Source organism: Carcharodon carcharias, chromosome 25 (assembly GCF_017639515.1).
Source record: "Carcharodon carcharias isolate sCarCar2 chromosome 25, sCarCar2.pri, whole genome shotgun sequence".
Taxonomy (NCBI): Eukaryota; Metazoa; Chordata; class Chondrichthyes; order Lamniformes; family Lamnidae; genus Carcharodon; species Carcharodon carcharias.
In genome coordinates this window covers 2,405,311-2,432,709 of record NC_054491.1, presented here as the reverse complement: position 1 = coordinate 2,432,709, position 27,399 = coordinate 2,405,311, and the positions used below count along the sequence as shown (strand labels likewise).

At 43.2% G+C, this 27,399-nt stretch overlaps 1 protein-coding gene across 1 annotated transcript in view; it reads left to right on the top strand.

The window, feature by feature from the left end:
* Positions 1-1,002: 1,002 nt before the first annotated feature.
* The window catches only part of LOC121269494 (potassium-transporting ATPase alpha chain 2-like), a 61,451-nt gene continuing 35,054 nt past the window's right edge, over positions 1,003-27,399 (top strand). Inside the window, exons 1-7 of the mRNA XM_041174092.1 lie at positions 1,003-1,086; positions 7,287-7,346; positions 9,355-9,558; positions 12,109-12,222; positions 15,856-15,990; positions 17,413-17,530; positions 20,634-20,902. Coding sequence (XP_041030026.1) covers positions 1,003-1,086; positions 7,287-7,346; positions 9,355-9,558; positions 12,109-12,222; positions 15,856-15,990; positions 17,413-17,530; positions 20,634-20,902 — 984 coding nt within the window. The remainder of the gene's footprint in view (positions 1,087-7,286; positions 7,347-9,354; positions 9,559-12,108; positions 12,223-15,855; positions 15,991-17,412; positions 17,531-20,633; positions 20,903-27,399) is intronic.

Here is a 27,399-nt window from a genome sequence, read left to right as displayed (position 1 = left end):
CTCAGAGGGGGCGGATGATGAGGTCGGTGGACCCTGTTTGCTGTCGAGACAGGTCATCGTTTGGCCCGTCCAGAAGCCGAGGTGAAGGCAGCGAGTGCGTAACAATGGGTCAGGGGACCGCGTCCCGCTGTCATGTCAGAGAGAGAGAGGGAAGGGCTGGTGACTGTCCCTGCTCCAGGAGGGAGGGTGCACTGGCCTCTCTCCTTGCGCAAGCATTTTAAAATCTAGGTGAAGATGCTGTACTTGTAGACAATCGGAGGCTTTGTCAGACTGACGTGTAAGTCTAAAACGGACAGCGAAAGGCTGGTTAACTTTACACAGAGAAAGATTTTATAGTTTAACAGCCCCTCCAATCAAACAGTTTCCAGCAAAAACCGATGCCTCGAGTTGAATTCGGAGCAATTTCGTATTTAACTTTATTTCTGGAAAATAAATCACTTTTCAATCTAGTAGCTATGGACATTTATTATGTGTAATAATAACTGATGATGAATTCAGTTTGGACTCTTCATACTTGCAATCAAGGAGGTGGATGGTACAAAAACAAAATTATATTTGGGGTTCAGCCTCCAGTTCCTGATTCCTTCAGAGGCTGATAGAACTTATGGTGCTTGTGCCAGATCTTTGAAAGAGCTAATCGACTCCTTCGCTTCCCCCCTCCCCCTTTTCAAGTACGTCTTCAGTTAGTTCTCTTTGAAAGTTCTTGTGGCATCAGCTGCCAGTAAACCCCCGCCCTTTCAGACAGTGTACTTCAGATGCCCCTGGATCATGTTTATTTTGGTATATAATTCTTATACATTGTTTTGATGTTGCTAATCGTGGCTCTGGGCCTTGTGATAAATCAGGAATGAGACTGGCTTCTCTACAATGCATGTGGCAGATGTGAAGGACAACTTTTCACATCATTTTGACAGGCCATTGAAAGCCTCATGCATCCTGTTTGACCTTTTTCTTTGTCACGACGTAATTTTCCATTGGCCTGGCCAGGAGTGTGCAGGAAATATGGACAATGATTTATTTAATTCAATAAAAGGGGAAGCCATAATCGAAGAAATTGAGTCAGTTTTTAAAAAAAAATTGGAGTTGGTGATTAATTCTAATAGATTGAAGTATCATAGAAAAGATAATTCAATAAAAAGATTGATGATTGTTGATGCAAAGATGGGAATGGAAAGGTAACCTATCTACAGGACTGTGGTTCCAGCACTTTTAAAGTCAGGTTCTTGGCTAAGCCAACAATTAGACATACAGCAAAATGGTGTATCAAGCATTCCCTAAAGAGTTTTTAAAGTATCTCACCTTTTTTTATCCTGAAAAAACTGTAACAACAGAAAAAGATGAGAATAGAAATATTTGAAGAGAAACCAGATTGAATTTGAAGTAAAATTTTTAAAAGCCTATTAAATACCCTAGTGATATAATTGTCATAAAGGATGCCTTACAAAAGGGAGATTTCCAATAATTCTTGCATTCTTTAAACAGTTTTCTCACTAGAATTGATAGTGCTTTATAATTATGCAGGAAAAAGGAATGCTGGATCCAGTGTTATGTAGCTTTGCAATTGCAGTACCTTAGCGATAGAGATTTTTACTTGAGTGTGTGGAAATGCTCACAATAGTCTCTCTCTCTCTCTCTCTCAGACGAAAACAGAAAATGCTAGAAAAAAAAACTCAGCATGTCAGGCAGTGTCTGTGTAGAAATAAAGTTAACAATTCAGGTGGATCATCTTTCATCAATCTTTCTCTCTGGCTATATGGACTGACTGAAAAACAATCTGAAGTTTACAGTTCTGTATGGAGTAAAAGTGTTCAGATTTCTTTATGTCTTCTTAACATGGCCTTGACCTAATTACAACTTTTGTGTCATTGTTAGTTGGAGTACAAATGTGCCGCAAGTATTGGTTTAGAGTACATATCTGATGACACTATAAACAGTGTCTTATAGATCATTTGAACTGTGCTTAGACTGTGCTAGGGAATACTACCTTATTCAGTATTACATATTTTCACTTTCAATTGATGGACCCTAATCAATAATACCCAAGTTTTCTGACTGACTGTAACATTACCAACTGATAATTGATAATTTCAGAAAATGCTTATTTTCAGTAATACAAATGAGAGAGTGTAAGTGTAGAGTTCTAGAATTGGCTTTTCTCTGTTTTCACTCAAGGCTGAATACATCTAAGGACAAAGATAAATGGCCCACACTGGACAGCACTCCCACCTGGAAACAATGTGATTTAAAAGGGAGAAGGCAACCGGAAATTTAAAAATGTTATTCATCTTCTAATAACCAGGTCATTTAAAGTACAATCATTAGTATCTAATTTGAAAACTAAGCCTATCTTATTACCATAGATAGGAGATCTGAACAACATTGAGAGAATAATGCATTGAAAATTCAGCACAACATATCTTAATCCTCAACTTTCTCTCCCCAAAATGAAGAGCGAGAAGAGCCCACCTATACACTGATATATTGTATTACCTGGATCAGCTAAAAGGCCTGCAGGACACTGCAGTAGCTCCTTGCCTTCATATCAGTCAACTCTAAACACTATAGCAGCATTCAGAGTGGTAAATGAGGAGCAAAAAGGGAAGCATTTAAGATAAGCTGTCTATGACCTCCTGAACTGTTAATCAGTCCATTCATTGCAATTTTGCCACATCATCTGGACAGGTAAACAATGGGCTGCTAAGCAACCTCAATTGAACATGACATTAATTGGCACCTTATAATTGACAGCAGCTGATGGGGCTGTAAAGCAAAGTAAAGTCATGGTGGCTCTGAGGAGGATAATTCCAAAAATAGAAGACTCCACTGTGGGCCTGTTTTGGTCCATAGGTTTGGACAATGATCCAGGATGGACCAGACACAAGTGAAACTGTTGCCTGTAGAATTTATCCTGGAAATAATGAACTACCAAGAACCAATGGACATCCAACAGGCAAGTAAAGCTCCAGAAATTGATGTGTTGTAGAGAAGGATGTTTGAGCCTTATTAAAATTGGGAATCATTTTGCAGGTTAACTTTACTCTGTGTTCCACTAGTGTGACCTTTTCAACATCATCCATAATATCTTGAAATACAGATTGAATTGTATTTTCCTTTACTTTTAGAGACACTGTTCCATATTCACAGGTCAGTGGTGGCTGTCTGCCATGTTGTATTCTTTCTCAAGTTACTATCAGCACCAGCATTGAAAGCAACAAGCTTATGATGATTACAGAAATAGCGACACAACACTGATACGGGCCCATCATGGTTAGTCACAGACACAGATACATGCAGGTTGTTAGTTTACTGTCAGCCATCAACCAGTGGTACTCTCACAGCTTGAGAGCAATTATTTTCAGGGCAAATACACAGCTACATTGCATTAGCTCATGGCAGTGAACACATTCAACATGTATGAAAGAAGCACTACATAAATAGTTAATATTAATTTCTTTCTAAAGTATATCAAATTTATCCTTTCATTGTGCCAAAAATAACCTCCATCCCCATGTTCTTGAATGAAAAATCTGCTTTATGTTTCATTTTTCTCACTGTGAACTTCTCCTTTTTCTCTTTAACTCTAGATATAGGAAAATGGGGGTATAGAAATTTCACTTCTGCATAAGCTCAGTGAACTTTAATAAGGTCTTATTATAATATTTCTTGACATTTTATTTAACAATTTTTAATCTCAAAACATTTCACAGCAGCTCCCTTAATTGACCTATAATATGGAAGCCAAATTCCACTCTGTATGACCTGAGGATTTTACAGGATGGAAGCAGACCATTCTGCCCAACCAGTCTATGATATAATTTATTGTCTGCACGAACAACTAGTAAGAATCACATTTACATACTCTGTTCCCATATTCTTTCAACCCCTTTCACGTCATCATTATCACCATACTGAACTGAATAATTTCATCTTCGCCACTCTATCGGGATCGAGGATGACTTGTTTCCGCTCTGGTTTGATGGGTTCTGAGATGGCTGATAAATCCAATGTATGATCTCCAATCTTTGCCACATGTGGGACAGGTGGTGCTTGAAGGGTTGGGTAGATGGGTTCTTTGGAGGTTTGTGTGTTCCCTTTGCCTCTATTTCATCTATGCATGTTACTAACGAAATCTCTCCATGTGTTGGTGTCTTCCTGAATGAGCCTTCTCCATCTTGGTCAGTCACAAGCCAGGGTCTCCCATTAATGTGTTTGACCTCTTCAGCGATCCTTTGAGGACATCCCTAAAGAGTTTCTGTTGTCCTGCTTGGAGTGCCCTACTGTGATGAATTTTGAGGAGAGCAGTTCCTTCAGGAGTCTGGTGTCACGCACACTGGTGACATGTTCCGACCAGTGGATCTGATTTTGAGTGATTAGTGCCTTGATGCTGAGCAAGTTGGCTTAGGAGAGGACACTGTTGTTAGACTGCTTTTCTTGCTACTGGATTTGGTGGATCTTGTGAAGGCACCACAGGTGGTGCTCAAGTGCTTTGAGGTGCCTGCTGTAGGTCACCCAAGTTTCTGAAGCCTATAAGAACATGGGGAACACTGCTACTCGCTAAACCATGAAGTTTGAGATCCAGGCCCTCAAGTACTCTTTTCCAATACTCAGTTGGCTAAAGGCTGAGCTTGCACATTAGAGGCAGAGATGAATTTTGCCATCTATGTCTGCCTTTGTCAAGAGGAGGCTCCCAAGAAACAGAAAATGGTCTCTATTTTCCAGGATCTCGCTGTTGCTCTTAGGCAACTGGGGAAAGTGTTTTGATGTGAAAGCTGGTTGAAGCAGACCTTAGATTTCTGTATATTTAGTCTAATGCCCATTTTCTCATATGCTTCAAAGAAGGAATTGAGAATGATCTGGAGCTCAGTTTCTGAGTGAGCACATGCATAATTGTCATCTGCATACTGAAACTCTGTGACTGAGGTTGGATTGGTTTTTGTTTTGGATTGAAGGATTCATAGGTTAATTAGTTTCCTAACTGTTCTGCAGATTATTTCCATGCCTGTGATTAATTTGCTGGAGGTGCAGCATTGCAATGAGGAAAACGGAGAAGGGAGTTGGTATAATGACATGACTTTGTTTGATCCAAGTTTTCACTCTGAGTGTTTGTAGTTATTCTGTCGGTGAGGATCACAGCTTGTATGTCATCATGGAGTAAGTGGATGATGGTGACAAATTTCTGAAGGTAGCCAAATTTGAGAAAGATACTCCATAAGTGAAGTTTCCAGTTAATGAAAGCTTTGCGCTTATGCTCAATAGGTCCTGGATTTCTTGGTTGTTCTCGTCAAACCAGTGACAATAGAGACCAAGGATCACTTTACAGGTGCTTGTTATGGTGGACTTTAGTGTCGAGTAGGCATTATGTAGTTCCTAGTGGCTGGAGGTTGACAGTGAGACGCTGATTGAGAAGGGCTGCCTTTGTGGGATCTTTGAGGCCATTGATGTTCATCTTCTTGTGGCATTGCTTCTGTTACCTCTGCTGTTTGGGGGCCAGGCTGGAGATGGTGATTGGCCCAGAAGTCATCAGTACCTGTTATGGCGCGGATGATGTGGACATCTCTGTGCTCCCTTGCTTGAACTGAACTATGCCACAGTTGAGCAAGTGCTGGTGTTTGCACCGTGGGTGTTGCCATGAGGTCTTGTGCTTACCTCGCTGGCGGAACAGGGTGTTGGTTATGACCAGGTGATGTTCTAGATATTTTGTCAGGAGAAGGACTCCATTGGAGTTTGCTTTCCATACTCCTTCCTTGCCTATCATGAGCTTCCAGAGACTTGCACTCTTCCTGACTCTGGCATTGAACTCTCCAGGGAGAATTAATTGAGACTTCCATGGTCTCATTTATTGCCTCCAGTGTAGGAGCATGTGCACTGATGACAGAATGCTGATTCCTTGTTCCTGGGTGAACCAGGCAGTCATGAGGCATTTGCTTATCCTAAGGGAGGATTCACTGAGGCATTAGACAAACTCATTTTTGATGGCGAAGCCCACCCCACAGAGGCTTCATTCCACTTCTGGGAGGCCCTTCCAGAAAAAGATGTACCCGCCCGGCTGTCTTGTTCCTTCAGTTGGCCTTCTCCAGCATGTCGTGTTTCACTTAGGGCAGCAATGTCAATGTTGAGGAGTCTGTGTTCCCAAGCTACGATGCCGGTGCGACGCTTAGGTTTGTCACTGTTGGGGTTGTCCATGAAGTTCCTGACCTTCCAGGTCCCAAACTTAATTTTGATTTTGACGAGTGGAAGATGCCAGTACATGATTTGTTTTTAATGTGGGGTGTTGTTGCACACTGACTACCACACGGTCTTGGCAGAGCGGGGCCTTGGTCCAAGGACATTCCAAGGCAATTGGGTACCAGGCGCTGCAGTGAGATATCAGCACAATGCTTTCAGCTCTGGACTACGCTGGCTGTACCATGAGACCTAAATTCTGTCTCTGTCCTTCTGATCTTCTGCAATATTTCAAATATCTTGGGTCAGTCTACTGCCCTTCCTCTACCACTGAAATGACAGAGATTTTAGTCTCCGAGTGAGCTAACTGAATGAAATGTATTCTTGAATAACCGCAGTGACTTTGACATGGAAAAGAAAGAAACTCAGATTAAATTTTGGAGACTAAAACAAGTAATGTAATTACAAATTACTCACTGGAAGAATATTTTTAGATATGAAAAGAAATTATCTGAGACCAATTGGAAAAGAATACTGGCCCTGATTAACAAATTACACAATTTTTATTGTATATTTTATCTCAATACTGTTATGTTGATTTGATTTGATGTGTAATCTGATTCTTATAATGTTATCCACACATCTGGAGCAGAACAGAATCCTTCATTTGAACAGATTTGTAAATGTGGAGATTTTGCTGAACTAGGATTATTAGTAATAAAGAGGATGAATAGTCGATTTTAGGTTCTGACTCTACAGATTTTGGAAGTTTCTGATCATTTCTAAGCTTGTCACTTCTACCACAGAAATATCAGAAGGCTGGAGAAGTGTGGTTTGGCTATCATCAGCAATATTCTGTTATTTGAGAATAATAGCTTTGCTTATTACAATGAATCTACTGCGTTTGTTGGCAACATGCAACTAGACAATGATTATAAGTGGGATCAGTAACATACCTGCTGCTGTAGGTAAAATATGTTAAATTAGCGAAGTATTAGAAAGCTGAATTATAACTGAAATATTGTTCAAAAAAGTGTAAACAGCTCAATATTGTAAAATGAAATAAAGTGAGCTCCTGTTTAAATGCTTTGATTGTTGATAATTTTCATGTTCCCTCTTTTCAGCAAGATCACAAACTTTCCATTAAAGAATTGGTAAAAAAATATGAAACCAACCTTGTAAAAGTGAGTACACTTGGCTTCACGATGCTATCTTTAGTTTTCACTACAAGGCATTTTCACAAAAAAAAAATCCCTGCCTTTAATACCAGCTGATTAGATGTGAGATGCAACTAAGGGTATGGCTTAAGATGAAGGCAAAATACTGCAGATGCTGGAAATCTGAAACAAAAACAAAAAATGCTTGTAAAACTCAGCAGGTCTAACAGCATCTGTGGAGAGAAAGACAGAGTTAACGTTTCGAGTCTGTATGACTCTTCTTCAGAGCCTCTGAACGGACTCGAAACATTAATTCTGTCTTTCTCTCCACAGATGCTGTCAGACCTGCTGAGTTTTTCCAGCATTTTTTGTTTTTGTTTATGTAAGAGTATGGCATGTTTTATTACAGTCCAATCTTGATAATTCAAATGTTTGTGTAATAAAAATGAATTATCCAATAATTTGATTTAAGCAACAATGGAATTCATGGCTAGAAAAATGATTAGATGTTTAATTAAGAATCTTTGAACTGAATGTAGGGCTGTTGATTTTCTGATTTCCTTCTGCAAAAGCGAAGGATTTATTTTGGGTTGTGTGAAATCTCAACTTTCTGACATTGCAGCCTAAAGAGTCAATGTTTTAGCCAACATTGCAGGATGGTGTAGCTGTCTTGGACAAAATTATTCTCTTCAAATCAGTTCTCTTAAATTCATATTTCCGTGTGTTAGATTTGTAAAGATTTTGGTATTGTATAAAAACATTTGTAGACCAATCTGCCCATTAAGCCTGTTCAGTTGTTCACTCAGATCGTGACTGATCTGCACGTTAATTCTATTTACCTTACTTTGCTCCATATTCCTGATACCTCCTATGTATTAAAAATTCTCTTGAATTCAGTGTTGAAAATTTCGATTGACCCACAATGACAGCTGGGAGGGAGGAGCTTGTGCCGGGCAAGGAGCGGGGTGGGGGGCACGGGTGTATGGCAAGAGTTTCAGATTTCTACTAACCTTTGTGTTGAAGTGTTTCCTAATCTCACTCCTGAATGGCCTACCTTTTAATTTTAAGGTTGTGCACCCTTGTTCTGGTTTTGCCTCAATATTAAATGGCTTTTTTTTTTGTAGCTGCTGAATCAAATCATTTTTATAATGTTAACATCTCAATTAGAAAACCCCTCGAAATTCAAGGGAATATAAGCCAAGTTTATGCAACCAGTCCTTATAATTTATCACATTAAGCCCTGGTATTATTGTGAATCTCTGCTATACCCCCTCCAAAGTCAGTATATCCTGCCTGAGGTACGGTGTTTAAAGCTGAATGCAGTATCCAGATGGGGTCTGACCAAGGCTCTTTACAACTCAAGCATCACTTCCTAGCTTCTGAATTCCATTCCTCTCAAGATGAAAGCCAACATTTCATTAGCCTTTCTGATTACCTTTTAATATCTGTGCCCTATTTTTAGTGATTTGTTTACCTGGATACCTGTAGCTTTTTAAACTCTTTAAGGTACAAGAGGTAAGAATCCACTGATACTGAATTACTTTTCTAAATAATTGGTTTTATTGACATCAAGACAGTTTAATAGATGAAGTTATTGTTACAACCTTATCTAGGTGTTTATCTCAGAATCAAGGTTGAATAATTTTTCTTCTGGGAGACCAGGGGTTAATTTGTCTTTTACAAATGGTTATTTCAGGCACTGTTTGTAAGGAATGTTATTGAAAATTCACAGTAGAGTCACAGTTCAGGAGCTCCTATGGTGTACACTATTTAATCGTGGCTTCCTACCAATGTTATTCAAATTTAGGCTTCAGAACTGATTTTCAAGGATTGGATTTCTTATTAATTGTCAATAGAAAGAATTAACAATTGATAGTTGAAGGGTGTTATTGATCAATTGTAAATACTTAAAGGGCCATGTCAGATTGAATGGATTAGTTTATCCCTGGTATAGACCTTTTAGATCCTTTTGACTACTAACAATTTTGGTATGAAGTTCTATTACTTTTGTAGCTCTTTAGTGGTTTTGTTACAGGGTTTGACCAGTGTCAGAGCAGCAGAGCTCCTGGCTCGGCATGGTCCCAATGTACTCACACCTCCCAAACAGACCCCTGAGATAGTCAAGTTCTTGAAGCAAATGATTGGTGGATTCTCCCTTCTGCTTTGGGTCGGAGCTGTACTTTGCTGGATTGCTTATGCCATTCAATTAGGAGAAGGCAATCATTCGGCCAAAGACAATGTAAGTGATGACTTCTTACCAAGACTTTCTCTGTAAGATTGGGAAGTGTTGATTTTTAAAATTGAATGTTTCCTACTGATTTCATTTGAAAAGTTAATGGCTTGGAAACTTGACCACATAGCGCTTATGTTTTTGGAGATAAATATTCTTCTAAAGGCTCCAATATTACAAACAGGAAGCGCACTGCCTCTTGTATTGGTAAGTACCAAGAAATAGATAAATACATTGCCCGCACCTTAGACAGCTGTTGTTAGAGCCTTTGTAAATAAAGAGCCTAATGTGCGTGAGGCCCCACTGCAAGATTGGTTTGTCTTGAAGCAGCCAGCTCCCCTCACTCTCTTACATCCCTCTCTCTCCTGGCTGCTGCCTACACCCCTATTCAGGTCATTGTTTTGTTCTCAGGAAGGATATATTGGCCTTGGAGGGAGCGCAGTATAGATTTACCAGGATGATACCTGGGCTCCAAGGGTTACATGGTGAGGAGAGATTACACAACTGGGGCTGCATTCCCTGGAATTGAGAAATTTAGTTGGTTGATCTGATTGAAGTTTTCAAAGTATTAAGAGGATAAAGTAGATAGAGAGAAGCTATTCCTGATGGTTGGGAAGTCTAAGACTAGAGGGCTTATTTTAAAAACTAGAGCCAAAGGTTTCAGGGGTGAAATTAGGAAATACTTCTACAAACAAAGAGTGGTGGAAGTTTGGAACTCTCTTCCACAAACTGCAATTGTTAATTTTAAATATGAGATTAGTTAACAAAAATCTAGCAAAGGCATTAACAGATATTGGGTAGAGGTGGGTATATGAAATTGGCTACAAATCAGCCTTGATCGCTTGGAATGGTTCCTGTTCATATGTTCCTCGTTACTCCCCTTTATCACTTACCTGACTGCTCATGTTACTGTTGTATATTATGCCTCTGAAGTATATGTGGTGATGACACACCAGGTTCAATGTATGCTGGGGCTAATTATTTAAAATGTCTGCTCTCTCATGCTTACAGCTGCATGCCTACAGTATTGTTTATTTTTCTAAGTACCACACCCAGCCTTAACTAATCTGATACAGTGCAGAGAAGAGTCACCAGGCATAGACACTCGAACAATTGAACACTATAGTTACTGTGGCTCAATTATCACTCTTGCTTCACAGATGAGTTGCCTGTTACTGGCTCGATGGAAATGAGGCGCAGGGCTGAATATCAGGCCTGCCCTGGACCTAACCATTCATCACAAAGATCAACCCCTACAACCGCTGGACTGAACTTTGTCAGGGTGGCAGTGACCTGATGAAAGCTGGGGGCAGCTCCATCTTGGCCATTTGGGAGAGTCCTGGCTGGATTCTGTGCCAATCTAGCAATTCATGAGCTGCCGTCAGGACACCTTTAAGGGATGAGAGCCTGCTTCCAAGCCCAGTTGAAGGGCTGTTAGCTCTTCAGCCCCAGCAGCAGCATTGGGAGCAGTGGCCGTTGCTAGAACTGCGGTGAGACTCATTGCTGGACTCTGGCCTCGCAGCAAGGAATATGGGTTTGCTGAGATGGGGGTGGTTGAAGAGGGCAGAGGAGTGTTGCTGTGGGGGTAGCCATTCCCGCCAAGGGGCCCTTGGTGGGCCACAGTACCTGATTAGGAGATCCCCTCCATTTCAGCCAGCAGGGAATCTGCTAGGGTTCACCTGGATGTCGCCTCCAAGAGGCCTTTAATTGGCTACCTAAGTAGCACAATTGGCTCTGGGCAGGAGGGCTGTCCTTCACCTTACCCGCCACTGATAAAATGCCACAGCTGTGACAAGGCAATGAAAAATCGCTCCCCCCACCCCCCCCCACCCCTGCCAAACCTCCTTCCTGATTTTTCACTCCCCGCCTCATATTCCACCCCTGCAGGCACATGAACCTGGCCCACTAAATGCCCAGAAATGGTGCTCAAATCTCTGGGTCAAACTGTCTTTTTGGATTCTGGTGGATTTATGATCATTTCCAAATTGGTCTGCAATTCGGTTTGCACTGAATTTACTTTGTGACTTGATGTAGTTGAATATTATCATGCATATAATATCACAAGGTTCTTAAAAGTTAAAATCGCAGCATCCAAAAGTCAACTTGACCAGAACCAGATCTTTTTGCCTTTACTGAGAGGTGCTGTATTGTCACAGTTGGAAAACATGAATAAGTGAAGATCTACATATTCATGACACCTCATGCACCCGTACAGTTGAGGTTACAGAGAACTGAACCACAATTCAAGGAAGCTGAATACAGCTGGAGCATTGAGTCTTGGTAGAAGGAATGAATTTGTAGTTCCATTTAGTGAGATCTGAAGGGAGCAAATTCCAGAAAAATGAAAATGGGATGGATGAGGCCAATTGGCTGTGTGGATGAATGTGGGTATGTGGGAGCTAGAGTAGGAATATCAAAACATTCAGACGTAAAATGAAAATCACGGTTGATTTAATTAATTTAATTACTAGCATGCTAAAGGGTGAAAGAATTGAGTAAAATCAAACTTTTATTTTTATGAAACTGGAATTCTGTTTGGTAACAGTTTTGGCTCCTCAGTTATATTTAGGTGTTGTACTTGCTGGAGTTGTCATCCTCACTGGCTGCTTTGCCTACTACCAGGAAGCAAAGAGCACCAATATCATGGCAAGCTTCCATCAGATGGTTCCCCAGGTGTGTAATATAGTTTATTAATCAGTTATTGATGGTTGTTATGGCAGCTTGAGAATTAGAATTCGAGGGCCGGATTTTCCCTGCAGGTTTTTGAGCTGTGCCATCAGGCTGAAACGGGAATCAGATAGCCACACCATGTGCGAAACAGTCATGGGTCACTCAACTGTGATTTTCCCCAGATTGATGGCCAGAAGGTGGGCTCACTGTTCAGGGTGGCAGCAGCTCCCAGAGCAGGAGTGCCAAATGGAGGGCCTACCAGCCTGAAAGCAGCAGCAGGGTGCAATGGGAAGGTAAATAAGGCAGCGGGGTAGTTCAAAATAGAGGCAGCCTCTCCCCAACCTTTACAATCCTTAAATAAAAAATGGCTTTGGGGATGTGGGATGACTGTGACTGCGGGATGGGGTAAAGGTGCGGGGTTGGGCTGTGGGGGTGGTGGTGGAGGGAAGAAGAGAAGCCCCTCTTCATCTGCTGCTGCACCCAGGGGTGCAAGCAGGGCTTCCAGACTAGCCTGGAATGCAGGCCTCCTTGGCCTGACACTAGGAGACCACAGCACGGCTGCTAAACTGGACCCACCATCTACGGGAACCCGGAGGCTAATGGAAAATCCCAGCTGGCCTCCATACTAAAGTAATTAATTACCTTAACTGGCTACCCACCAAATGCTGGCAGGTAGCGCCTCCTCTTGAGTCCAGGAAAATGGTCTTGGGGTGGGCGGGTGGGATGGGGCCAGGGAACTGGCATGTAGGCCGGCAGTGTTATTCTTACCCAGCTTCTTGCGGAGCCTAAAATTCCAGCCTTGAGAAATTAAAAACTGGTCCCAGTAAAAATGATCACAAAGCTATTGGACTATCATTTTAAAAACCCAACTAGTTCACTAGTGCCTGTTAGGGAAGGAAACCTGGTCTGGCCTGTATGTGACTCCAGTCCCACATCAACTCTTAACTGACCTCTGAAGTGGCTGATTAAGCCATTCCGCTGTATCAAAACTACTACCAGAAGATTAAGAAGAAGGCTCACCAACACCTTCCCAGGGCAACCAAGAATGGACAATAAATATCAACAACTCCCCCATCCCAAATAATTAGTTATAACTTTTTGAAAAGGATAGTATGTGACTTGAAGGGGAACTTCAGTACTTCCCATTTCTGCTCAGCCAACCAATGTTTAATACAAGGCATTTTCAATTATAGAGTCAGAGTTATACAGCACAGAAACAGGCCCTTCGGCCCATCGTGTCCATGCCGGCCGTCAAGCATTATCTATACTAATCCCGTTCTCCAGTGCTTGGCCCATAGCCCTGTATGCTATGGTGTTTCAAGTGCTCATCTAAATACTCCTTAAATGTTGAGATGGTTCCTGCCTCTACCACCCCCTCGGGCAGCATGTTCCAGATTCTAACCACCCTCTGGGTGAAAAAAGTTTTCCTCAAATCCCCTCTAAACCTCCCGCCTCTTACCTTAAATCTATGCCACAAAAACAGAAAATGCTGCAAAATCTCAGCAGATCCAACAGTACCTGTGGAGAGAAAAAAATAGTTAGTGTTTTGAGTCCGTATGATTCTTCAGAGCCATCTGCTCTATATTTGCTCTGCCTTCCATGCTGATTTAGTTTCTCTTCTATATTTGGCCAAGCATCATCCCCTACTGTACTTCCACTCTGTATTCCATCCCCCTGCCAAATTAGTTTAAACCCCGCCCCCGCCAACAGCACTAGCAAACCTCCCCGGAAGGATGTTTGTCTTGTTCCAGGCCCCACGTTCGTCAGAAACAGACCCAGTGATCCAGGAAACTAAAGCCCTCCCTCCTGCACCATCTCTTCAGCCATGCATTCATCCTCTCTCACCTCCCATTTCTGTACTCACTAGCACGTGGCACAGGGAATAATCCAGAGATTACAACCTTTTGAAGTCCTACTTTTTAATCTGCTACCTAGTTCCCCAAATTTTGTTGCAGAACCTCATCCCTCTTTCTACTTAGTTTGTTGGTACCAATGTGAACCACAAACTCTTGACTGTTCGCCCTCCCCTGTCAGAATGCCCTGCAGCCATTCTGTGACATCCTTGACCCTGGCATCAGGGAGGTAACACACCATCCTGGAGAAACGTCTATGGCCGCAGAAGCACCTGTCTGCACTGACCATTATTGCTCTTCCACTCTTACTCCTCCCCCTTTGTGCAGCTGAGCCCTCACAGTGCCGTGAAACTGGCTCTGGCTGCGCCCTCCAGAGGAACCTTCACCCTCATCGTTTTCCAACACAGAAAAACAGTTCTTGAGTGAGATGCACTCTGGCATCTGCCTCCCTCCTTCTGACTGGTGGTCACCCATCCCCTCTCTGACTGCACTTCATTAAGCTGCGGAGGGACCACATCTTAAATACATGCAATCCACGTAACCCTCAGCCTTGCGGATGCACCACTCTGTCTTCAGCTGATGCTCCAGCTCCGAAACCCGTTGCTCAAACTGGACAAGCTGGTGGCACTTCCTGCCCATGTGGTCATCCAGACTGCAAGGAATGTCTAAGAATTCCCACATGCTGCAGGCCGTACAATACACAGGACTAAGCTCCCTTGCCGTACTTCTTGTTTGTTTTTAAGTTAAAGACTATTTCCTTGGGCAGAATTTTCTGCCTGTTGGGTGGGCCGGTCGGGAGGGGGCCTTAAGCCAATCACCGCCCGCGATTGACTGCGCGCCGCCATTTAACGTTGGCGGGCCAATTACCGTGAGCACGGGCAGGGGGAGGAGGGAGAGGCGGGGCCTGCGCTCTTTCGCACATGTACATGAAAGAGAGCAGAAATCTCCTTGAGGCACAGAGCCGCCTCAGGGAGATTAAGTTCATATTGAAAGTTTTAAATAAAGAAAGATAAAAATTATATATGTGTCACATGAGCTGGGGCATGTTTAGGAATTGTGAACATTTAAAAAACGTATTCAATGAAACCTTGAGGAAACCTCATCCTGCCCATGGATGAGGTTTCCTGAAAAACGTGAAGGCCGCTTGGGCTTTTCACCTGCCCATCAACTTTAAGGTTGGACGGACAGCAATGATAATTACTCTGGTTTGTTTTTTAATGCCCTTAACAGGCCGTTGACAGGTCGGCAGGTGAGCAGCTGCCTCTGGCGCGCACTCACCGAATGAAAGATCTGAATGACGTATGGAGATGTCGGGACACGCAGCTGACATCACCGCAACTTATTTTATTTGTCAGTGTGCCGGGTCCGTCCCTGCAAGTTGACGTGAAAATTCCCGCCCTTAAATTTAAGCCGAGTAGAGAACTGTTTAGTTTTTCTTTTAAAAGAAACAAATGCTGAGACTCTTACCTACTGTGATGTTGCTTTAAATTTGGGGGGGGGGGGGGGTGGTGACAATTTACCCACTACTTACCAATCAGCGCTCTCCCTTGTCCTGATGTCACTCCTTTCGAATTCCAGCGCTGCTTTGTGTCTGGGTGAGAACCGCCTCCCTCACAGGTAAGCTCCGCTCCATTCCTTATACAGCCACTCTGCTCCCTCACAGGTAAAGTCCCGCTCTTTATTGGCACAAAAATGTTAATCTGCACAAAAGTGAGAAGTGGTTACAGTTGGAATAAATTCTTGTTGAATTAACTTGGACACAATGTTGAATGTTCTATTCCAGCAAGCTCTTGTTATTCGAGATGGTGAGAAGCAACTGATTACAGCAGATAAACTGGTTGTTGGTGACATTGTGCAGATTAAAGCTGGTGACAGAATTCCGGCAGATCTCCGCCTCCTCTCTGTCCAGGGCTGCAAGGTAGACCATCTATTATTATAGATTAACAGGTCACTGTAAACAATTTTTAAAATTCTATTTTTAACTAGAGCCACAATACTATCTTTTAAAAATAATCCATTTCAATACAGACACCTCCTACATTTCAGATGGCAACTGAGAAATGCTGGCATCCTGCTGGCTATTGCTATCTTTAACATGAAATGGTTTACATTTTTCAGATGTTCTCCAGGTTCCCCAATATTACCAATCAAATCCCTGATTGAGAAGATAAGCAGTCAATCTACTCTCAGCCGGTCCTGTCATCAGTTGGAGTCTGCAAGCAGCCCAGGAACTCAGTCTTATTTTTCCCTTTCCTTCCATGTGGAATTATTCCACCTTCCCTGACACTTAAGCAGTGACAATCAAGATGGATTCAATCTGTTCAGCAGATCATTCTTTGAAGGGAAGGAAAAGGCTAAACTTCAAGTCAAAAATTTCTTTATATCATTTTTATATCTTTATGTGATATAAGACTTGGAGTGACATTTTCTGGTGTGATAGTATCATACAGCATAGGAGGCAGTGATTCAGCTTGTGTCAGCTCTGGAAAGAGTTACTAATTAGTCTTATTCCTTTGCTTATTCTAACCCCACTCCCCATAGCTCTGTAAATTTGCTAAATAGAGATCCAGTACCCTTTTGGATGTTGAGAGTTTCCTTATTCTTTTAAGCGAAGTGGGTGTCACTGGCAATGCCAGCATTTATCATTAATTGCCCTTGAACTAAGTGCCTTGCTAGGCCATTTCAGAGGGCAGTTAAGAGTCAGCCACATTGTTGTGGGTCTGGAGTCAGTTTAGGCCACATCTGGTAAGGATTGTAGATTTCCTTCCCTAAAGGACATTAGTGGACCAGATGGATTTTTACCAGAATCGATTCTAGTTGTCATGGCCATCATTACTGAGACTAGTATGATATTACATATGAACACATGAAATAGGTGCAGAAGTAGGCCATTCGGCCCCTCGAGCCTACTCCTCCATTCAGTAAGATCATGGCTGGTTTGTTTGTGTTTGAATTCCACATCTCCATCTACCCCTGATAACCTTCTATCTCTGCCTTAAAAATATTCAATGACCCAGCCTCCTCTGCCTTCAAAGGCAGAGTTCCAAAGTTGCACTACCCTCTGAGAGAAAAAAATTCACCTCATCTCTGTCCTAAAAGGGCAGCCCCTAATTTTAAACTCCTAACTTTGATTTCCACCAGCTGCCCAGGGCATTAACCTGGGTCTCTGGATTACTAGTCCAGTGACATTACCATTATGCCACAGTTTCCCCTTGAATCTGCTACCATCATCCTTTCATCAATATAATTCTAGATCCATTTTATTGAAAAAAAATCAAGGTAATTTTACTGCTAATTTTAATGCAGTTCAAGATATAATTGACCTGTTGCATCTTGGCAGGTGGATAACTCCAGCCTGACTGGTGAGTCTGAAGCACAATCTCGTTCCACTGAATATACACATGAGAACATACTTGAAACAAAGAATATTGGGTTCTACTCCACCACCTGTCTTGAAGGTAAGTAACTGCGAGAAGTAAATACATTTTCATATTTCGTCCTTTAGTACATTTTTTACTAACCCCTTGTCCCCTGTGCTATTGAAGAAATTACATAGAAGGTTACCACAGAAGATAAAAGCTCATGGTGTTGGGGGTGATATATTAGCCTGGATAGAGAGTCGGCTAACTAACAGGAAACAGACAGTCAGATAAATGGGTCACTTTCGGGTTGGCAAACTGTAACTTGTGCGGTGGCGCAGGGATCAGCGTTGAGGTCAACTATTTACAATCTACTTTAATGAATTGCTTGAAAGGATCGACTGTATTGTAGCCAAATTTGCTGCTGATAGCAAAGTAGGTAGGAAAGCAAGTTGTGAGGATTTTACAAAGAGTCTGCAAAGTGATATAGGTTGGTTAGGTGAATGGGCAAACATTTGGCAGATGGAGTATAATGTGGAAAAATGTGAGGTTGTCTGCTTTGGCAGGAAGAATAGAAACAAAATATCATGTAAATGAAGAGACACTGCAGAATGCTGCTGTACAGAGGGACCTGGTTGTCCTTATACATGAATCACAAAAGGTTAACATGTAGGTATTGCAGGTAACTAAGGCAAATGGAATACTCACTTTTATTGCAAGGGGGATGGAGTATAAAAGTAGGGAAGCCTTGCTACAAACATACAGGACATTGGTGATACTGCACCTGGTATACTGTGTACCGTTTTAAGGAAGGGTATACTTGTATTGGAAGCGGTTCAGAGAAGGTTCACCAGATGGATAACTGGGCTGAAGGGGTTGTTTTACGAGGAAAGGTTGAGTAGGTTGGGCCCACACTCATTGGAGTTTAGAATATTGAGAGGTGATCTAATTGAAACATAAAGGATCCTGAGGAGGCTTGACAGGGTAGACACTGTGAGGGTGCTTCCTTTTGTGGGGGAATCTAGAAATAGGGGGCACAATTTTAAAAATCCCATTTAAGATGGAGATGAGGAGGAATTTCCTCTGTGAGGGTCATTAGTCTTTGGCATTCTCTTCTGCAAAGAGTTGTGTAGGCTGGACCATTCAATATATTCAAGGCTGAGTCAGACATACTTGATTGACAAGGGAGTCAAGTGTTATAGGGGATAGGCAAGAAAGTGGCAGAACAGGCTAGGTGAACCAAATGGCCTACTCAGCTCCTTATTTCTTATGATTTTATTAATTTCACTGGGATACGATTCCACTGATATTTAGATTACTTTATCCAAGTGACAATAACAATCCTTATGCCAGTCTGTACAGCGAATGTAGGTTGACTGTTCAGGGAAAGGAGACCTCATAGCTAAGACTAATCAAAATGATAATAGGTGGTGGAATTGCTTTAAGTGTATATGCTGTAAGGAAACGTGCAAAATTTTATTTATACTGTATGGTTAAACATTTATATTTTATCTTTACTAAGTTCTTGATTTAGTAGAAAATGGTAACTGTTGTGGTTTAGGCTTTTGGAAGGTTTGGGCTGCGAATTTTCTAAAATTAGTTATTTTCCTGCCCAAGAATGAATTCTGATAACTTGAGCCCTGTAAGACTTCCTTGGAGCAGATCTCCCTCTTAATAATGTGAAACAAATTCTCCAATCATTCCCAGGGAATGAGAAGACATGTTTAGCATCAAAGAATAAGCAGGTCATTTTGGATTTCAGCCAGATTCTAACCCCCAAATAACCCACTGCTTCCCATTGAGCAAATCTAATCATTAGAAACTCTTTGGCTCAGATTGAAATGTAGGGGCCGTGATTAAGCAGTTTTCAAATGATACAAGATTGACAGTGTGGGTCTTTAATGTAATAAAACATTCCAACATGCTCCACAGGAGCGTTACAAAGCAAATTTGACACCCAGCCACATAAGGAATGTTAGGGCAGATGGCCAAAGCCATGGTTAGGTTTTAAGGAGCATCTTAAAGGAGGAAAGAAGAAAAATGGAATTCAGTCTGGCTCAGGCTCCCAGATCCCAGTGATTAGGACTTTGCAGGGTTGACTGGGCAGGGAGTGCCTTTGTCATTTTCGGTGCCTAGATCGATGAGGACTGTTCCATTCAGTTTTATTTTGTTTCGTGGCAGTTTGATGAAACTGAGTAACTTGCTAGGCCATTCCAGAGGGCAGGTAAGCATTAACCACATTTCTGTAGCTCTGGAATCACATGCAGACCAGGTTGGATAAGGCCCCCAGATTTCCCTCCCTGAAGGACATTAGTGAACCAGATGGGCTTTTTTGTAACAATATGGGTAGTTTCATGATTATCGTGAGAGATATATTTTCACTGGCAAACGCCGAATGGTTTCCTTCTGTGCCACAAGTTTTTATGATTCTATGACCCTGATATTAAGGGAGACATGGGGAGTGTGCAGAGGAAGCCAAAATCCGCTGAAGAACCTGGCAAAGCAGGGGACATGGACAATATGCTGACCATAAAGACAGGCTCTCATTAAAATGTTACATGACTGCCTCCTGCCCAGCAGCCAACCAAACTGACAACCTGGCTGACAGGGTAGGGAGATCACTTGGTGACAGGAGGCCAAATCCCAGGGCCACTTAGGGATGTTCTCTGACACGGAGAAAGGAGTATCAGCTCCATGTGGCGATTGGGAGAGCTGGGATTGAGTGAGTGAGTTTAGCTGGAGTTTGGGGCCGGGAGAGGCCAAAGATACTCTAGAGGGAGAGCGCTCCAACTCCATCTGACCTACAAAGAGTGATAAACAAGCCAGTTATCATGGAGAGCTGTAAGCTCCTGTCTTGGATCAGCTGCTGGGAATCTCACAGATCAGGTCTCCCCCTCATTTACTGCAGCGTCGATTATGTCATCAGTCCAGGGCTTTATTATGTTAATTATTCTCCAGCCTAGATTTTGAGGAGCCTCTTCCATGGTCTAATTTTTGCACTTTCATGTTTAAGGCAGTGGGGTGGTTGGGGGGGTGTTTCCCAATCCTGATGTTTTAATTTCACCATCTTGACTGTTGTCCAGCTGTCATGGGGGTTGGGAGGAGCGCGGATGGTTTAAAATTGAGGCCAAATTGCAATCAAACATATCTTGCCACAAATGCACCTATTTGTAATTTTTTATTATTATTATTATTTTGAAAGGCACAGCTACTGGCATGGTGATAAGCACAGGAGATCAAACTATGATTGGAGCGATTGCATCTCTTGCATCAGGAGTACATAATGTGAAGACTCCCATCGCCATTGAAATTGAACACTTTGTCTGCATTGTAACCATATTGGCTGTGTCTGTTGGAGTGGTGTTTTTCATCCTGGCATTGACTCTGGGGTACAAACTGCTCGATTCCATCATCTTCCTGATTGGCATCATTGTTGCTAATGTTCCTGAAGGCCTTCTGGCCACCCTCACTGTAAGTTCACAGCAACCACACCAGGGTCTTGCTCTTGGTCTCCCGTTAAGCTTGATGCGAAAATGACCACAGACTGGGTTGGGGAGGGGTGCGGAGAGAGCGAAGGTGGGGGTGCGAGGTGGGAAGGAAAGACAGACTTTTAACTTGGGCTCAAAATGGGCACAAAACCAATAGTAGAAAAATCTAGCTAGCTGGCTTCTGCACAGAGCCAGCTAGCAGCTTGATATTAATCTCTCCAGCTAGCAATTAGGGCCTGGAGAAGGAGGAAAGTAGATTCGATGGTGGGGGAGGGTAATGGTGAAAATGGGTAACCGTGGGTCAGAACATTTTGTGGGACCAGGAGAAGCAATGCTGCTTCTGCCACCCAAAAAAAATCTTCAAAAGAAACAAAGTCGAAACTTACCTGAGTGACATCTAGTGACCCCTTAGACCACTGGTTGGGCTACTCGATGTCCTATATAAAATGGGACTAGCATGCATGGAGCATGGTCTGCTCATTTGCACATAAAAATTGCTGTTGGGATCCTGCAGCTGGTGTCGGACTCTGATTTGCATATTTAAATAGCCTTCCCCTGTCTTTTTTGGGTGCCCGTTTAAAGCCCTGCCTACAAATTGAACCAGACCAGCAGATTTTCCTCTGTCGATTCCCTGTTTTAAGGTGAGGAACGGGTGGTCAGAAGTTGAAATCATCCATATGTCCATCAGCAAGCTAACTGAACCAAATAGTGATTCATTTGAATTCAATAACAAAAAAAGACTCTGTTAGTAGATAATAAACCATTCATCCAGAAAGACAATTTAATAATTATTCATACAGGCACGGACAATCAAATTGGCAAGTGTGGTCCATAAGATGAATTTCTAGAATGTTTTCATGATGAGCTTCCTGGAGCAATAAGTTGTGGAACCAATTTTGTGATAAAGCTATCTTAGATCTAATATTGTGTAATGAGGCAGGGTTAATGAGTAAATATCATTGTAAAAGATCCATAAGGAAATAGTGATCATAATACCATTAAATTCCATGTTAAGTTTCTAAATGACATACTCCAATCACAAGCGGGAATCTTAAACTTAAACAAAGCCAATTACACAGATATGAGGTGAGAAATGGCTATTTGATCAGATAAATAGACGTCAAGGTATGGTGGTAAATGAACAATGGGAAATGTTTAAAGGAACAATTCAAAATATTCAACAGGAATACATTCCATTGAAAAACAAAAGCTCAGCAAGAAACATGCCTCTGTGGCTCACTCAGGAAGTTAAGGATAGTATCTGTTGAAAAAAAGAGGCTTATAATGTTGCAAAGAAGAGTAACAACTATGAGGATTAGCACTGTTTTAGAAACCAGTATAGGGCACCAAAAAGCTGATAAGAATGGAAAAAATAGAATGAGAGAGTAAACTAGCCAGAAATATATGAACAGTTTGCAAGAGCTTTTATAAGCCCATAAAAAGGAAGAGAGTAGTTAAATTAAACATTGGTCTCTTGGAGGTAGAGACAAGAGAAATTATCATGCGGAATGAGAATATGGCAGACGCATTGAACAAATACTTTATGTCTACCTCCACATTAGAAGATGCAAGTTGCATACCAGAAATAGGGGAAGGCGATGGCATAGTGGTATTGTCACTGGACTGGTAATCCAGAGACCCAGGGTAATGCTCTGGGGACCCAGGTTTGAATCCCACCACGGCAGATGGTGGAATTTGAATTCAATAAATATATGGAATTAAAAGTCCAATGATGACCATGAAACTATTGTTGATTGTCATTAAAAGCCCATCTGGTTCGTTAATGTGCTTTAGGGCAATAAATGCTGGCTGAGCCAGTGATGCCCACATCACATGAACAAATAATAATAAAATACCGGAAATGGAGGGTGAGCTATGGTTAAAAGTAGTGATGAAATAAAATTAATTACTATCAGAAGAGAAAAACTGGAGAAACTTAAGGGACTAAAATCCAACAAATCGGGGATCTAAAGAGATAGCTGAAAAGATAGGGGGTGCACTAGCTATAATTTTCTACAATAACTTTGTTTTGGGAATGTTCCGATCAGATTGGAAATTGGCAACGAAAGGAAAGAGAAAATGTGGAACTACACGTTGGTTAGCCTAACATCAATCGTTGGGAAGTCTTAGCAATGTACTTAGAAAAGTGTATTATGAATAGAACAAGTCAACATGGTTTTACAAAAGAGAGATCCTGTTTGACAAATTTATTAAGAATTTTTTGAGGATGTAACTAGTACGGTAGATAGAGGGGATACGTGTATTATACATGGATTTCCAAAAGGCATTTGATAAGATGCCACACAAAAAGTTAATAGGCAGTGTAAGAGCTTATGGAGTTAGGGATAATATATTAGCGTGAATAGAGATTTGGTTAACAGACAGGAGGTAAAGAGTGGGGAATAATGGGGCATTTTCAAGTTGTCGCAAGGATCAGTGCTGGGGCCTCAGCTATTTACATTCTGTGTTAATGACTTAGATGAAGAAACAGAAAGTAATTTATCTAAGTTTGCTGATGATGCAAAGCTAGGTGGAAAGGTAAGCTGTGGGGAGGACATAGAGAGGCTGCAAAGAGAAATAGGTTAAGTGAGTGGACAACAAGATAGCAAGTTGGGGAGGTATGAAGTTATTTTGGTCATGAGAATCGAAAAGCAGAACATTTTTGACAGGTGTGAAACTTGTAACTGTTGATGTTCAGAGACATTTGGCTGTGCTGGTACAAGGAACAGGAAGTTAGCATGCAGGTACAGCAAGCAATGAGGAAGGCAAATGGCATGTTAGCTTTATTGCAAACAGATTGAAGCACAGGAATGAAGAAGTCATGCTACAATTGTACAGGGCCTTGGTGAGACCACATCTGGAATACTGTGCGCATTTTTAGTCTCCACATTTTAAGAAAGGACATACTTGCATTGGAGGTGGTACGGTGAAGATTCACTAACTTAGTCCCTGAGACAAGGGAGTTTTCCTATAAGAGGCTGAGTAAATTGAATCCATATTCTCTAGAGTTCAGAAGATTGAATCAGACAAGATTCTGAAGGGACTTGCTAGGGTAGACACTGAAAGATTGTTTCCACTGGTCAGGAAATGTAAAACATGGGGACACGGTGTCAGAGTAAGGAGCTGATCATTTAGGACTGAAATGAGGCGGAATTACTTCACTCAAAGGGTTGTGGATGTTTGGAATTCTTTACCCTAGAAGGTTGTGGGTAAATCGTCCCAGATTTTCACTAAGTGCAATAATGGGCGGGTAAAATGACATTTTACGGCCAGCTGCAATGGCGGGTTTTCACGCTGCATCCTCCCGAACCTGCCGCATTCCTGGGAAACACACCATTTCGATGGTAGGTGGGCTCTCATTCGCCCATCACACCGTCACCTCGCTGCTTCATCACGCCGGGCACCGTGTTTAAAGTCCAGCCGTGCGTGCACATCTGTTCTTCCAGCTCACGACTGCTGCAGGTAAGATGTCCACGAAAGGCAAAAAGACTGCTGGAATGCGTTTTGGACACTGGAGGCCTGCCGTGGTGTCCTCTAGCTCCACTCTGGCTACAGGATGGGCAGTGGCATCACCGAACCAACATGGCAGGCGGTGGCCAGCGCCAATACCCTGCAAAAGAGGACAGCCACCTAATGCCGCTACAGGATGAATAGTCTCACCCATTCTACAAGGGTAACTCACTCTTCTCATCAGTCTCAACTCACAGGCTTGCAAACCCAACACATATCCACAGGGATCTCACACCTCAAGGGGCAACACCTCTAACTTTCTCACACACCCTCATATCTCCATCAGGCTCATATCCTCTGGAGCTTGTGTCCTCATCCTGTCCATGGCTCCGCTCACCACACAAACATTCCATGTAGTGCCATGTGTCCTGCTCTCACACTCTCCATCTGTTCCCATGCAGGAGAAGCCTGCTCACAACAGCAGGGAGAGGTCCCAGACCAGGGGTGGAGTGGCCCATATTAGGCCCCTCACTCACTTTGAGGAGCGGCCATTGCGCTGACTGGTGAGTGTTGCTTACCCACATCCATCACCAGCGCAGAGACACACATACTTCAGTGGAACCTAGATCTAGGGCAGGCTTGGGTTCACAATCTGGTGGTCATTGCGCAGAAACATGCCCACAGCAGGAGGAGGCAGGTTCAACTGAGCTCCCCGGCATTCGGAGGACTGCTGGGGAGGAGGCATCTGTGAGGTCTGAGTCAGATGACGAACATCTGGATTCGGCCTTCCAACTCATCCTGGAGAGTCAGGAGAAGGCGGGGGAACATTATGCAGAGCTGTTGGAAGCTCACAACAGAGTGGCATGCAAGTTGGAGGAGTGTGTCTGCCTGCTACCTGAGGAAGTGGTGCCCACATGTGCACATTTGGAGGTCTCCATGGGAGGATGGTGCACTCTGGAGACCCTGGTCCAACAGAATGCAGAGATATGTGCAGACCTGCACTCCATCGCAGGAGCCACGGGTGAGTTCGATGTCCCTCAAGGTGCTCCTTCCCTCAAGGAGTCAGGTTGGGGCCCCCGGGGTCTCAAAGGGAGGACCACCGGCAGCTGGACACCCTTGCATCATCCACTTGGGAATCTCAGAGGCTGTTCTCTTCCTCCAAGTCCCCTTTGCCTGTGAGCCCCTCAACCTTGTCCTCTTGCCGCAGAGGGAGCAGCTGGCCAATGATTGATTCTGGAGAGAAAAGTGCGTGTGGCAGGCCTTTTGGAGCCTTGTGCAAGGACTCTCGCATGCAGAAGGATCCATAACGTACCAGACCCGCCTCAACTTCCTGAGCATTTTTAATACTGCCGGCTGGGGTTCACTTTCAGTTGTCCATCTGAGCTGACCTGCATCATACTTCCATGCAGCACCAGATCTCACCCACCACAGCTCTCATTTCACTTTTGATTAACAGCATGGCCTGAATTCACTTTCTCATAAGCTCCTCCGCCTTTTCCCCCATCACAGTTGACCCACCCTATCCCCCGGCATCACCTTCCACCTCCCCTCCATGACCTACCAGCCACAACCCCTTTCCTTCAGGGATGTCAAGGTGAGCATGCATGTTCCCTTCCTTCCTTCTTGAAAATCCCACCTCCATCCATATTAACCTCCCCGATCACCACTTTCCCACCCCTAGGGTCCGTGTCCACCTCCAAGTTCCCACCAACCACCCTCACCATTGCTTCTATCACTATCATTGAACCCTCACCCTCACCCTCCCACCCTATCACTTCACTCTGCCCTCGGTCACTTTCAGCATTCCTTCATGCCACACCCACCCTCAGTTCACTCCCCAGGAGGCAGACATGGACCTATCAAACCCCTCTCTTGCACATTTCCACCCCACCCCACCACCTCCCCCGGCACCCTTTGCATCCCTTGCCCCTCCTCAGTCCTCCTACCCCCTGACTCTCCCCCCCACTTAGTCCCTACCCCTTCCGGACTCCTTCCACCACCCCTAGTCCTTCTCCACCTCCTGACTCCTTCCTCCAGCCTGACTCCTTCCTCATTCCTGACTGTCTCAGACATCCTTACTCCTTCCCTTGCACCTTCCACCCCCACACCTCTTCCTCTCCCAGCCCTTCCTCTCCTACCCTCTCGACCATCATCCGTTGTGAGCATCAACGATGACTTTCCAACTTCCATGAGCTGCTTTGTAGCAGAGCCATGTCCATGAGAATCCACCCAGCATGTCAAAGACGTTCCTCCCCTGTGCCATTGCTGTCTGGCTCCAGCATCCTCTACTCCTTGAATGTCTCAAATGTGAGCAAGGCCCTGCCAGGTAAGTGTGACTTCTGCACGTCACACTTGTCGAGACGTGTACTGCACTGGTGTGTTTTCCCACCAATGTGGGTGGACAATCGGGGGGGTGGGGGGCGGGGGGAGACAGAGATGATTCTGGCATCCTGGCCTGAAAATAATATGCTGATTTATTACAACGAGGTTCCTGATGTCCGAAGGTGGAAAACGTGGCGCGCCATTGGTGGGCTGAGTGGATGATTTCAAACTGGTTTCATGCCATTGTGCAACCGATTGCGCCTTATTGTCCACTCATGCCACTGAACACACTCGAACCAGCAGACATGGAAAATTCCACCCTCCGTCGGTGAACACATATATAAGGCTGAGATAGGCAGATTTTTGGTCTCTAGCAAAACACTTCCTCAGTATTCACATTTCTGTTACTTGTTTGTGGGTTAGTAATTTGCAGTGGCAAACATAATTGAAATTTTTATGCTGAGGCAGATAATCTATAGATTCCTGATTAAGAAGCATGCACTCCTTTAAGTAGGAGCTGCAATATTAATGCTGTGCATCTACCCAGTGGTTACGATGCCTCCAGCACTGACCCTTTCGGAGTTTGTGAGGTCAGTCAAAAGGCGACTACCATGTGACAGACAAATGTATCTGCCTGCCCATAGCTTCTGGAAACACCATCCACCCACATTCCTCGGGGGGGGTGATGTCCAGGCCTGGTCCTAGTCA